Raw genomic sequence first — 13,478 nt, forward strand, 5'->3', positions numbered from 1 at the left:
ATGGCATGGTTACTCCTTCTCGTTGACAGAGGGCAATGTCGATTTTGTCGTCTGAAGTTAGTCGCGTGTGTCGTACAACGTTGGAAACATTTTTTCAAAGTGGATTTCACGAAATACAAAGTGTAATGTCTGTAAGTACGCGACGATTCAGTATGTAAAACGACACGATCAAATAACTCACGATTTGGTAATAATTTTGCGTAATTTTAGTATTCCCGTCCACACGATTGTATTTGAATCCATGCAAACTCGTTGACTACGTAAACGCCAAAGCGTGCAGCTCCACAGATAAAGCGGCAAAAACGAATCTACGTTTCCATCGTAAGTAAAAGTTTAGATACTTTGGCTTAATTAAATACTGATTTTTATTAAAATTGTATAAAGTAGGTTTGCAGTCTATTTTCCTATTTTGCAATAGTACAAAATTGCAATGATGTGGTACATAAAAATAAAAATTACTTATCTAATAAATAAACTACTTATTCACTTTATACATACAATTTACGTCCTAAACGGAAGTCTCGATAAAAAGAATATATTTGTACTGTTAAATAAATTTTTCATCCTACATTGTGATTACTTATACTAGAGGGAACTATATAACTAATCAAATCTAAAATAACAAAGTTATTAGCTATTAGAAATAATGTTCTCATATATATGATTTTGTCTTGTAGTGAAGAAATGATAGTAACATAATGTATGATGACATGTGGCAGGTTATAAAAAAGGTTTTATAAAAATCATATTTAATACTATTCAGTTGATGTCTGTTGCTTTACTTGAATATGTAGCAGGTTCATCTTTTTCAATGTTCCTTAATTTCAGTAGCTCTACACTTCTTTGCCTGTACAAAGGTTTTAAGCATTAGTACTCAAGTAATAACCGAGGCAATTCATCAAATTGACATTTTTAATTGTATTAGGCGTGTTACCTAGACTGTGCTTCCTCCTCTTCTCTCTGTTTTCTTTGTTGTTTCAAAAGTCTGAATGCAGCAAAAACTATTAGTAGTAGAATTGGAATTAGGCAACCGAGTACTATACCAGTTGTAACACCTGCTTGGCGTGAACTATATTCCTGTTGACCTGTGATTTTTAATGAAATTTATACAATTAATTAAATTAGAAGTAAAAGTACACCTAGTAGTCACTGGATGAAAGGATTAACAATCATTATGTTGAGAAGTAAATTAGTATAGATATAAGATAAGGTTAAACTATGCATGAGTAACTAAAAAGGAAAGGATAGAGGCAAAAAGGACAAAGATAACAGAAAATTATAAGAATAGTACCATTGGTGGAAATTTCCATTCCACTGTAACAATTCTAATTAATTCTCTGAACGTATGGCTAATGTTTTATTAAATGCATGTGGAATAGAAATTTCCAAAATATTGAAGTGTGTAAAAAAAGTTTATTAAACTGTGCTTTTACAATAATTGGCAAGCGTTTTATACAGTCACTCTACATTAAACTATATTATTGAGTTTACAAACTTTGTTATTGCATTTTTAATGCGCTAGGAGTTTATTATGCGTCACACTTTATAAAAATACGAAGCTCATTTCTAATTTAAGGTTATCGTATTCTGCACATTAGACGATGAACAGAATTTTATAAAATCAAGGACATTTCTATTCCACAGCAAACACAGAAGATGTAATTTATACGTGATAAAGAAACGATACGTTATTAACGTTTGATATGAAATTTTATCTACATGTAACCTATCGGGCGAATTTGTCTTTTGTGTAAATGATATTTAATTATGTTTATTTTGTACAATATGACACGGAATTATTCCGAAAATATAAACGCGTATAATTACGCCCAGATAGAGAGAGACAGAGAGATATAGAGAGGGTAATACATTTACAAATATTTGTCATGGAAGAGACGCTTCCAAGAATTATACGCGTAAATGATGAACTTTTGAAATGGTCAAATACCCCATGAGAGTTATTTAAAAATGTCTCTACATTTTTATTATTTCTTAGAAATTCTCAATCTTCTAAACAATCTTATACGTCGCTTTCTTTGGTGGGACTTCCAGTTTTTCTAATAGACTCTGTCGTACTGTGTTCCGAATTTGTCGGGGAAATGGGTTCTTTGATATCCCAGTCTTTGTCCTCGAAATCGACATCCGGTTTATTTGGCAAGGGTTCATTGGTACGATAGACTTTATCATAGCTATGACGTTTTTTGGCGCTACTCGGTAGGGTACTAGTGTCGCTAACGGGCGAAACCGCTCTAACGTATGATTTTAATGGCACGTTTTGCTTCAACAATGTTGATTCATTGTCAATGGTAGACTCGCGCACAGAATAACGCCACGACTTTACCGAACCTCCCTGCGACTGATTCTTTCTTATGTAAAGAAAGGCGGCCGCGACACATCCTGTTACTGGGATTAAAACGGCGCAAATGATACCCATTGTCGTCCACGCTGTACGCTGAGCATACTCGATCTGACCTATATTTATGCAACACCAAACAGTTTTTATTTTCCTTTTCGTGTTTTCGACAAACGTGGTGATTCGTCACCCGGTGAATTAAATTTCTCGATGCATGAAATGCGAGTAGCGAATTCGAAATGATTTTTCAGTGGTTACGATATAATGGGAATGATGGGAAGATAAAGTGATAAAATATGTAGAGGATTATATACTAATCTTTGTATGAACCTAAAGCGATCATGTTCGCCTAGTAAAGATATTGTTGAAATACTCACGTAGACACTCCGTGTATCCGTACTCAGGCACATCCCAGCGGCCCTGCGGTGTGCATATCCGTCGTTGATCGCCAATTAGTGTGAAATCTTGATTACACTCGAAGGTCACTCTCGTGCCCGGCGTGAAAAAGAAATTACTCTTTCGGCCGAAACGTGGCGTCTCCAATACACCGCACGTTATCACTGAAACGAGTAAAATCCAATCGTAGATTTGACAAACATTTTTCACAAGTTTCCCCGTAACTCACCTGGGTCGTCTAAATTAGTGTATCTAATCTTCGTGTACGTGTCGTAATAGTTTCTTGTAAAATGAGCTAAATCCCGATTGAGAGACATCGCATAGTCGTATTGGCACTGATACGAGTCTCCGCAGAGATCCAAAGATCGCTGTATATCGATCGACCTATAGCAGAGCAGGATAACTCAAATTATTCTAAAGATCATTCAGAGTTGGTCGATTTCAAGGAAAATAATAGTCACCTGTTAGATGGCAATATTTCCTGGGCTGTTTTTCGGTATTCAGGTTCAAATGTTCTATTGGAATAGTAACTGGCGGTTCTACCGAACTCTCTGGTGAACAGGGCCCCTCCTTTTAAATCGTCCTCCTTGTCTTCCAGCATCCACTTTAACGCAAAGTCTTTGTGCACAGCTTCGAAGTGATTCAGATTGGACGAGGCCACTTGTTGACCGTCCGGTGTCAACAAGTCGTCCATGATGTCGATGTTCCATTTACCAAAAAGTCCTGTAGTCTTGTTCTAAAATAAATCGGACACGTTACCGGGTTAGTTTACCCTAATGGGAGCATTTCAAATTGTACCAAGTAGGTCCAAGGTAGATAGACCCTGGCCGTCATGAAACCCTCGTTCTCGACCACTTCCACGCCTGCGCCCGTGTCGAACATGATTATCACTTCGCTCTGGTTTAAAATGTACGTCGGTGTGTAAACGACCACTCCGGGGAAGTGTTGGAACTTGAGGGACGGTCTGTCGAAGTACACTCGACGATTATCCGCGAAGACGTCCAGACGGTATCTCCACTGGGCGTGTTTCGGTCTCACCCGGACCTCTATGGGGATGGAGTTGTTTCCTCTGGCTGCAAAATTAGACAAACATCGTATCGATTCTAAAGATAACGATCAAGTTTTCACGAACGCGTCAGGTACCTGCTATGGACGTCAATTGCGTGGCCCTCACTTCGCCGTACATGTTGTTCGGTAGTTGCTCGAACCTGCCTTGCACGTCGAGTTTGTCCTTCGCGTTGTTCACGCGCACCAGGACGAATTCACCTTTTCCGTTGAACGTGTATTGTAAATTATCGAACGTGATTATGTGGGGATCGCCGAACACCGTCGCCACGGCCGGGGACTGATAAGCCACGCAATCTTGACTGGGCCGTCTCTCGTATCTGAACGTTTCGCAACCGACTGCGTGCTCCTCTTGCCACATGCAGCACATGTAGAAAGGTATTATGTCGTGGTACCAGTTCGAAAGGGTCGGAACTTTGTTCGCCTCGTCCCAAGGATAGTATCCAAGGTTGTGCGATCGATGAGGCCTCGAACCCCATTGCTGGTCGTACGTCAGCATCAGGTAGCCGTTCTTATCGTAACAACATTGTTGTTCGGAGCCGTCCATACTGCGATCCAAAGCGAAAATATGTATAAATAAAGCGAATCTATCGAATATCTATGAATACTTACTTCGGGGCGCCTGTCCTCACACAGTGATGCGCGTGTTGATTGTAAAGACAGTCCAGATTCGAGTCCTTGTCGCAATCGTAATCCGGAAGGAACCGTCCTTTATCGTACAACGCGTGCCTCAACGAACACGGACACAGGGATATCTCCGCGGCGAAATTCTTCAAATACCTATCGTTCATGATCCATTTGTCGCAAAGTTGTTGGGGCCATTTCGATCCGTACATTCGTTCCCATTGCGGGCCAAAGTACCACGCCAATGGGACTGGCCTACTCCAGAGACTCCTACATAGATTTCTCGTGTTATTGTTTACATTGCATCGTCAATATTCGCGTAGAAAGCGAGAGTAGATTACGTACGGTGTAATGTTAAGGCCGGAGTGCTGCTGTGGTTCCGTCAAATTTAGCATGATAAATCCGAAGCTCATGTCCAGCTGGTAGAGATTGCTCTGATCGCGATATTTAGCCGGTCTGATGATGTAGTAGCCGAGATTCGTGTACGCGGACTATAATTGATTAAGTTTGTGGGTTAGTACGTTTTTGTTCCTAAACCTAAGCCTAAATTTTCATCTAACCAACCTCCAAAGTAGCGATGTACTGGAAGTCTGGTGTTGTTTTGGTTTCGCGGTATCCCCACAAAGATATCTGTATGCCCGCGTTCAAGTTGCTGGTCAAATTGTATTGGTTCCACGTGATTTTTATCTCTGCCGGTTGGCGCTCGTGGATCGAATTATCAACGAAGATCCTTTCGATCGCCGTCGCCGGGGTCTCTGCGATGCATAGACACGGTCAACGATTTTTATTCGAGTTTGTAAGAGTCATTTAAGGTGGTTTCGCCTTACCGATGAAATATTTCCCCTTCCAGTCGTACGTTTTGCTCTCGCCAATGCTGATCGCAAATCTGATGTATCCCTGCGCCTTCACGAACGGTTGAACGCAGATCGCGCGATTTCTATCGATCACTGTACCGAGCACCCACTCGCTCTCGAACATGCAGCGTATTTTTTCAGACTCGTTGAAACACGGACCGGTGATGTTGACAATGGTACCGCCCAACATGTTCCCGCTTTCCGGCGCGAACACAAGAGGCAAGTTTGCTCCGGCTGTAACGTACAAAATCGCATGAAATCAGTTTTTTTTTTTTAAAATACTTTTTACTCGAACTTACCAATATCCTTGTTGCAAGTTCCAAGCATGATCTTCTCGTCTATCCTGAAAATATGTCGTCCTGGGAAACCGTTCGCCCATCCTCTTCCTGTTAAGTCGCGGATCGTCGACATTTGGGAATACGGTTTATATTCGTAAGCTTGTGTACCATTTCCAGCGTTGAAACCGATCTAAACGCAAATATAGTAGATGACAAACGCTAGATTATACATGGACGTTTACATAATTTTATAGCTGGGATCATAAAGATGATTATGTTTAGCTGACAGTGGCATTTCTGCGAAAAGGTATGTTTCCGCCCTACAAAGTCATCATATAAGGACACCTGTATATTACATTATATCAGTCGCGATCATATTTTTATTTTACCGATAAGATAAAGTGACCATCGTTTTATCTTTATCGATGTCTTACAAACGTTTCTGAAAAGCGTTGGTCGCGTCGGAATCATTTCGTGTATTAAGTAAGACGAATTTTCTACTTACAAATGCTGGAACACCACCTTCTCCGTTCGTAGTATCCCCGCCAGCTTCCGTGTGACTGGTCCATTGTATATTCAAGTAGTTGAAGATCGCGTAAGAAAACACCTCGTCTGTGGCTAAAACCATTTGAAAGGTGTTCGTCTTGTAAAGAGAATTGTCGATACCACCGGCGAACGACATGTTCTTCCACGTGACTATAGCAGCATGCTTGGGCTCAAAGGAGTCTGAACCGATGATGGCTTCGCGGACGTCCCATTTCAAACGCTCCCTCATTTCCACGCCAAATTGATCAGTTCTCCTTTGCAAATCTCTCTCGAGCCTGAAATTTCATTAGGGTGGCGGGTCGTGAAACTGAAAGTAACTATCGCTGATCCGTGGTACGTTAATTGGCAATTTTCACGCACCTGAAGTAAACTCCTGGTGTTCTCTGATCGATATCGTCCCTTCTGACTTCTCCTATGCGACATTTACTAAAGAATATTCCTATGAAACTGGGATCGTTCTTTTTCGGCCAATCTTTGATGGGAAACACGAGAGGGTAAGTGTAATGTACCGGAGGGTCGCTGAATTCTAAGAAACCATTCATGGATACCTAGAAATTGATGTACGATTACTTTGACGTACCGTTGTAGGGAATTAAGAGCGCAATATTATTTTGAATAGATTTTTCTCAGGTCTGCTTGAAGTAGATGTAATAGTAGTGTTTCGAATGACGACATACTCTGGTGTAATTTAATCTAAATCCAAAGAATGGCAGCTGGAAGTTGAAACTTTTGTGTATTTGCGGCATCGATGATTGGATGTCTTTTTGATAATCGCCTAAATCATCGTCACCACCCTTGTCGAAGTACCAATACATAAACTGCGATCGTATTTCCTTTAACCTGGTTTCGGTTATAATGTAGTTTTGAATCGAATCGGAGGATCGAGGCGCGTATCTGTCGGCTTCCGGTTCATTCGAATCTACAAAAACATGCGAGTTCATGAAACGCAATAAAAACGGAGTTCTCAAGGTATATTTTCAGTGATGATATCAAGCGCGAAAGGGAAGATAGTACTCATTACGAAAGTCGTGGTGACACAAATCCAGTGATTCATCTCCGATTCATGCTGGAATGAGTAACTGATAAAGCAGATAAGATCTGATCCATTAGGTGGACTATATCACAAATAATGCTAGGCGTTTCACGAACTTGTTTTCAAGTAATGTTAACAAGAAAAAAATAGAGGTGCACGCGTTTGGTCAGGAATAGAATATTTGCAAGATGTTAATTTCGAAGCATACAACGTTCAAACGACTCACCGCACAGAAAAATAGATAATTTAACGGTCACGCCCATTGATATCGAAACACTCACCGTATCTCACAAACTTTGCAATTTTCCCTCCAGCCATTTTACCGTTTATACCCTTAGAAATTGTGATTTCCTCCTTCGGTTCGATTTTCGATCCTGTGGGATTATCGATTTCGGATGGTGGTTCGACAGGTTTTTCTTCATCCTCATGATTTTCACCGTTGTTGAGGTCGTCCATCTCTGACAGGCTTTCCAGAAATTCGTACGCCGACGGATTCGCGTTATTTTCCGTATAAAACGGCTCATTATTTTCCGTGGACTCGATGTTTTTCAATCGAAACACACTCTCGAACGTTTTGTTTTCATCTTGTGCCGATATCCGACTCGCCAGTAAAAACAGAACACAACCGAAGACGATCGATTTTGAAAATTCGAAAACGCGGTCGAGACGAACCCGGTTCCGCATTTTTAATTAGCCAAGGTAAATGAACCGATTTGTCTAGTATGAGCAAGGAAACTGAGCTTGGTTTCAGGTATAGAACTTTGATAACGGTACTGATATCAGTTATATGACGATAACGAGCGTTTATCTTCTTACTACAGGTGGATAAGCTAACGTAAAAACGAATGAAACGAGCGAAAAGCGGGTGTCCCACTTTCGAAAGGGTGTGGATGCCCTTTAAATTGCTCATACGTCACTGAACATTGTAAGAATTTTGTTGCAATGTTGCATTTATGTATATTTGAAATATTATCGTAACATTATAACGATATGAAAATATTTTGACAACGTTCGATGGAATGTGAATGATATGGATGGTTACGATGGGGATGGTATCGAATGAACACTATTCTATGTTTAGATAAGATGTTTATTGTATCTCTGGAACGACGTGATATTTACAAAAGAAACGTGTTTTGCGTGATCATCTTCAGACCGTGGCAGAAGACTGTTTTTTGCTTTTAATCTAGCAGAGAATGCGGATTATAAGAAAACATATGTACGTAGTATGTATAGGGACCACAGCGTGGAAAGTAATTTTAAGGAATGATTTTCCGCTGACTATATATGTTTTTACAGAGACAATGAAATCATTCGAGAGAAAACATAGAAGGATCATTTTTCTTTTTTTGCTGCGACGCGCTAATATCTCATTCACTTGGTCTTACATTGCACAAAACGGGATTTTGACAAATATTTATTAAAACATTAAATATAAGAAATCTGTCAGGCTTAAAATGTACTGATCTATAAATGCATCGTATGATAAATGTACATATGAACACTGATAGATGTACTTAAGCTATGCAGTTTTGCATATGCTTCACTTTAAATTTTTTTCTTTTCATTTTCCAATCTTCCATCCCGATATTTAGATTTTTCGAAAAATCTTAAAAGTAGATTTATTTTCTTCTTTTTTTTTCACTTTGTACTGAAATAGCTTGTATACCAATATTGTCGTAAACGTTTGTAAAGAAACTATATTACATACTTTTATGTTGCACAGTATTGTAAATATTCTCGATCGATTGCACGTATCACAGAAGAAACCTACGAAAGACTCAAATTCGAGGATACAAAAAATGCACGAATATGAAAAAATGTTCCTATAGTTTCATTTTTTTTTTTTTCAATCAGTGATGTTTGTGATCTACAGCAGTGATTTGAATGTGACATCGTGGATATGAACTATACGCTTGATCATTAAGTGAAACATTATTTATAACATTTTATTTGTAATGAAATAATCTGTTCCGGCTGAGATGCGATAGTTTTAACATTACGAAGACGAAGAGTTATCTCCATTACTGTCTAGATATCCTCCTGAACCGTTCACGACAAACGATGTTCCCAAACCGTACAAATGTCCACAATATTTCGCATCATCAATGTTGTCTTCGAAAAACATCTGAAATAAAATATATTCGTTGTTCCGTTCGTGACAGTATATCGATTATTGCTCCAATATTTACCTCTCGCATTTTAAAGAAAACCATTCCCGTAAGTAACGAATCAGATCCGGCTTGATGTTGCGGTCCAACTCTTTGAATTTCCAATTGTTCTGCTACTTCTTGTAGGCCTCCTTTCAAATTTTTGCAAGATTTCATTAAGTACTGTGTACAGAAAATTGTATATTACGATTAGAATACAGTTGTTATTTAAACAAACACCTATCTCAGGTTACTGCTCTTGCAGAACTTACTTTTACATCGTATATTGTTGGAAAATATATCCTAAGAAGTTCAAAAAATTCACTTTCTTCCTGTGGTAAATTTTGATCGGTAAGAAGCTTTAGCAAGTAACCGAAGTCGTAGCCGGAATGAAACGACAGCCATTTTATATCGTCAACAAGAACGATTCCCGATGTCATCAAAAGTTCAGCAAAATCTAACGGGTCGATACCTTCTTCTTCGTGTTTTTTGAATTGTATACCACTGTTTTGGAGCATATCTATACTGTCCTGTGCATACATGTCTTCCCTGGATTGCAAATTACACGATACATCACCACTACGTCTCAGACTATTATATAATATCGATGAAATGTTTATTGCGTGTTTAAAACTTACTGTAGGTTAAATTTGAAATTAAATTGCCACGTCGTATAACTACCGCCAGGTGTATTTCCCGATTCATCGAGAAATGTAAGACCAAGTTGAATTATTCGCAAAAGATCTACATTACATCGTAATAACTGATACTGATAATCGGCGCTAGTCCTAAATTCACCTGTAACGATGAATGGTACTTTACTTTATCAAACTAATATCTTTATCAGTGTTAAGTCAAAATTTGATTTTTAGCTACGCGAAACTCTAATCCGAAACTCTGTGAGATCTCGAAACTCGAAACTCTCGAATGTTGTACGTTCTTTATAGAACTTACTATTTACCCGAGTTTTGAGAGTTTCAAATCAAAAAAATAGTTTCAAAGTTTTCGAAAACTAAAAACTTTGAGTTTCGAGGTTTCGAGTGTCCCATTCTTAATAATTATGCCTTACCAATAGGCCTAGCTACTACTCCAGGAAACTCAGTATCCATCGCGATGTACTGATATTGCTGTACAACTTGCCGAATTGTCCGAAATTCTTCTTCCAAATTGTGACCCCATACATCTCGTATCCCGCATTCTTCATTACTGGGCATAGTCGCCCCACCCTTCTGCTGCCCTATAGGGTTATTTCCTCCTGAAAATTTTTAAAAAGTTTTATTTAACGCGATGTAACGGACGATACCCACCAGAAATTATTTTTAATTCATTGTCATATTGTATTATTTTTCAGTGCCCTATTATTTTTTTATTTTTCTATATAATGTAGAGATCATTTCTAGTTGATAACATTTATTAAGAAAACATTAAGGGAACATTAGTTGTTGAATAAGGAGAATGGGTACATATCAACCATATAATCATAGATATTGTAAAAAGAATGCCCTTGGAGTTGCTTAAACCATTTTGTGAAAGAATATAGTATTTTCGGTGATGGCAGATTTAGTAACAATATTTTGAAAAGTGATATTGGGTTTTGTTATTGTGTTTTACAAATTGAGTTTATTTAGCATACAATACAATTTGTTGTTTTTATTTATCATTTGAAACATCTTATTTTATTGGATGTAAAATACATTGATAGTAATCATCTTCTTGGAACTTCATTGCATGTTCTACTATGATTCTACTACTTTCAAAGAGGACTTCAATTACGCGTTTCTTCTGGAAAGATGTTTGTTGTAATTTCATCCATGCAAATCCAAAGTACTTTATATATTTTGCTTCATGGTTCCTGCAATATGTATGTGCCACATTCATTATTTAGAGGTCATATATTCGTGTTTCACCTTTGGTATTCGTTATACAATCGATCATTATTTGGCTCAAATAAATAAGTGTGGAGTCCAAAGTTTGTCAAGGTGTCATCTAATGCACTTCCTTATGACCTCCGTTGACATAACTCATAAACTTAACATAATACAAAACTTATATGCAAAATAATCCTCTTGTACATACGGGAATTATTGTTTAAATTTACAGGGCATTTAATACGTACCGGTAGCTGAGGGCATAAGGTTAGATATTCCTGTCGTCACCGGGGCTATTTTTATGTTTGATTCCCACCGTCACAGCTTTACCTTCTTCATATCACTGTAGATATATACATAAATGTTATCACTAATCAGATAATTTTCATTGCACAATATACACATACAACTATGAAAGCACAATATATACATATTACACGCCTATTAAATCAAAGAACAATGAAGGAATTTGAATTGAAATGGTTCCAAATAAACATTACAATTTAAAGGTTAGGCGTCCGTACAAACAAGTATCGCATGTCACAACGAATACACAATAAATAAAAAATAGAAAATGTAACATTAGCGTAGAACATAATAGGAATGAGGAATCGAACAATAAGTAGTCATTTCGTTGAGCGTTATTTTCTAAATAAACATTCTATTGAAAAATAGGTTATGTGTTTGAGATAAACAAAAACGATTTGTTGGAGTGAATATGAAAGAAGCGAATATCGCAATGTACCTCTTTGTGTGCTCGTTTTGCCGCACGATGATTTATTATGAACTATACGAAATGAAGATTTATAAAATACTTATCGCGCCTTTAAATCTTCTGTCACAGTACGAACAGGTTAAACGAGTTTCCAAACTCAAAGCAGCAATTCCCTCTACATAATACCTGAAGTTAGGGCGCCAAAATCGCTAGAGTGAATTTCTTCGTGTCCGTGGCGTTGCCAAGATGTTCGTTCGCAAAGCAGCGACAGCGAATCGTAGAGGGCGCGAGAATCATAATCTTTCATGATTACCATTCGAGTATGTGCATCATGGTGCCACAGACGATGTAAAAATAAGAAAATAAATGTTAGCCTGAAATCTTTATTGTATTTCTTTTACAATTACGATTTGTACCTAGAGTGACCTCGACCTCACGATATTAACAAAGTTATTCGTGAGACAGGGATTAACCGTGCCTCTGAAGGCCGGGCGAAACCCCTTTCCCCGTCGTTGAATTACCGGCGCGACGACTGATGGTACAGTGTCGTCATTTATTAGGTCACAGACGAGGAATGCAAGTAGACTTTTCACCTTATGGACTTTCGTGGCCGAATCTGACTGTCATACCGACTTGAAAATTCGGAGCTGATTTTAGCGGCCTCTTCTCATGGATGGCGGTCAGTTGAGAAACTCACTGAATTAGTGTGATAGGCAGCAGACTAGTTGCGCGTAAATGCATACGAGTTGAAAAGTACGAATTATTCGCGTTTCCTTGACTAATTAAAGTTGTAAATAATTTGCTAAAATCAGTCTATCCGCGGTTTCTATCCAAGGCATCCCTCGGGTTCGTAATACAAGCTTCGCGAGACATCGGAGCTTCCCCTACCCCGCCGCCTAATTCGCGAGCGTTGCCGAGCACAGCGGACAGCCATCATTCGTCCTTTGTAAATAAACATAGCAAGACGTGTCGAGACGTATCGGCGTTCCGCGACCGAGGTGCGTATTTCTAACCTGTTAATACAGTCTCGATTTAACCATTACTTAATTATAATAATCGTTTGTGTACTTTAATGCATCGTTATTTCGTTTCTGTTACAGTCTCTTATTGGAATTCGAAATTAAGAAATAATAAGACTTATTGAAACCTCTGAAGACGTGTCGACGTTTCGCGATCAACGAAGTACGTATTTCTAACCTTTTGCTATTTCCTCATTATAATCAATCATTGTTTAATTATGATTTAATTTGTATTTCATTTCTGTTGCAGTCTCTGATTGAAATTCGACGCCATGGGATGTTTTATTGGCGCGTAAAGTACACCATAACAGATGGCAGACGAGTCGACATATTTTGGAGGGAATATTGGTAACGTTTAAACAATTACAACAAAAATTAACACCCATATTAATATTAATATATTTTTATTTCATTATTCAATCATTCGTTGCGAGCATGATCTTAATTTTGTAATCGGTCATTGTTAAGATAAATATTAAAATCGTTAACAAACTTTTTATCTACTTCGATACATATCGAAGTATATAGAAATGGCGTCGGTAGATATTAACGATAAATTGGAATAGTTTATATTAGA

General features: G+C 38.2%; 2 protein-coding genes across 3 annotated transcripts; both read right to left on the reverse strand.

Moving 5' to 3' along the window:
• Window positions 1–654: 654 nt before the first annotated feature.
• LOC122399504 (protein mesh) lies at window positions 655–7,833 on the reverse strand. Of its 2 annotated transcripts, XM_043400220.1 has the most exons (16): window positions 7,431–7,833; window positions 6,794–7,035; window positions 6,477–6,664; window positions 6,076–6,391; window positions 5,592–5,760; window positions 5,266–5,526; window positions 5,003–5,193; window positions 4,784–4,929; window positions 4,427–4,708; window positions 3,893–4,362; window positions 3,548–3,822; window positions 3,211–3,485; window positions 2,979–3,133; window positions 2,731–2,913; window positions 935–1,085; window positions 655–847 (listed from the first exon to the last, which is right to left on the reverse strand). In XM_043400220.1, the coding sequence occupies exons 1-16, from the start codon at window positions 7,831–7,833 to the stop codon at window positions 760–762; spliced, it is 3,795 nt and encodes a 1,264-aa protein (XP_043256155.1). In that variant the 3' UTR covers window positions 655–759. The 2 variants fall into 2 exon arrangements, with proteins under 2 accessions (XP_043256155.1, XP_043256154.1); XM_043400219.1 differs by lacking the exons at window positions 655–847; window positions 935–1,085 and adding an exon at window positions 1,558–2,472.
• Window positions 7,834–8,255: 422 nt separating this feature from the next.
• LOC122399505 (CCR4-NOT transcription complex subunit 7) lies at window positions 8,256–12,056 on the reverse strand. The gene is made up of 7 exons (XM_043400222.1): window positions 11,913–12,056; window positions 11,416–11,510; window positions 10,369–10,554; window positions 9,938–10,097; window positions 9,572–9,848; window positions 9,342–9,482; window positions 8,256–9,277 (listed from the first exon to the last, which is right to left on the reverse strand). The coding sequence occupies exons 2-7, from the start codon at window positions 11,429–11,431 to the stop codon at window positions 9,149–9,151; spliced, it is 909 nt and encodes a 302-aa protein (XP_043256157.1). The 5' UTR covers window positions 11,432–11,510; window positions 11,913–12,056; the 3' UTR covers window positions 8,256–9,148.
• Between the last annotated feature and the right edge of the window lie 1,422 nt (window positions 12,057–13,478).

This window comes from Colletes gigas, unplaced genomic scaffold, assembly GCF_013123115.1.
Source record: "Colletes gigas isolate AHSC1104 unplaced genomic scaffold, ASM1312311v1 Colletes_gigas_Sc00013, whole genome shotgun sequence".
Taxonomy (NCBI): Eukaryota; Metazoa; Arthropoda; class Insecta; order Hymenoptera; family Colletidae; genus Colletes; species Colletes gigas.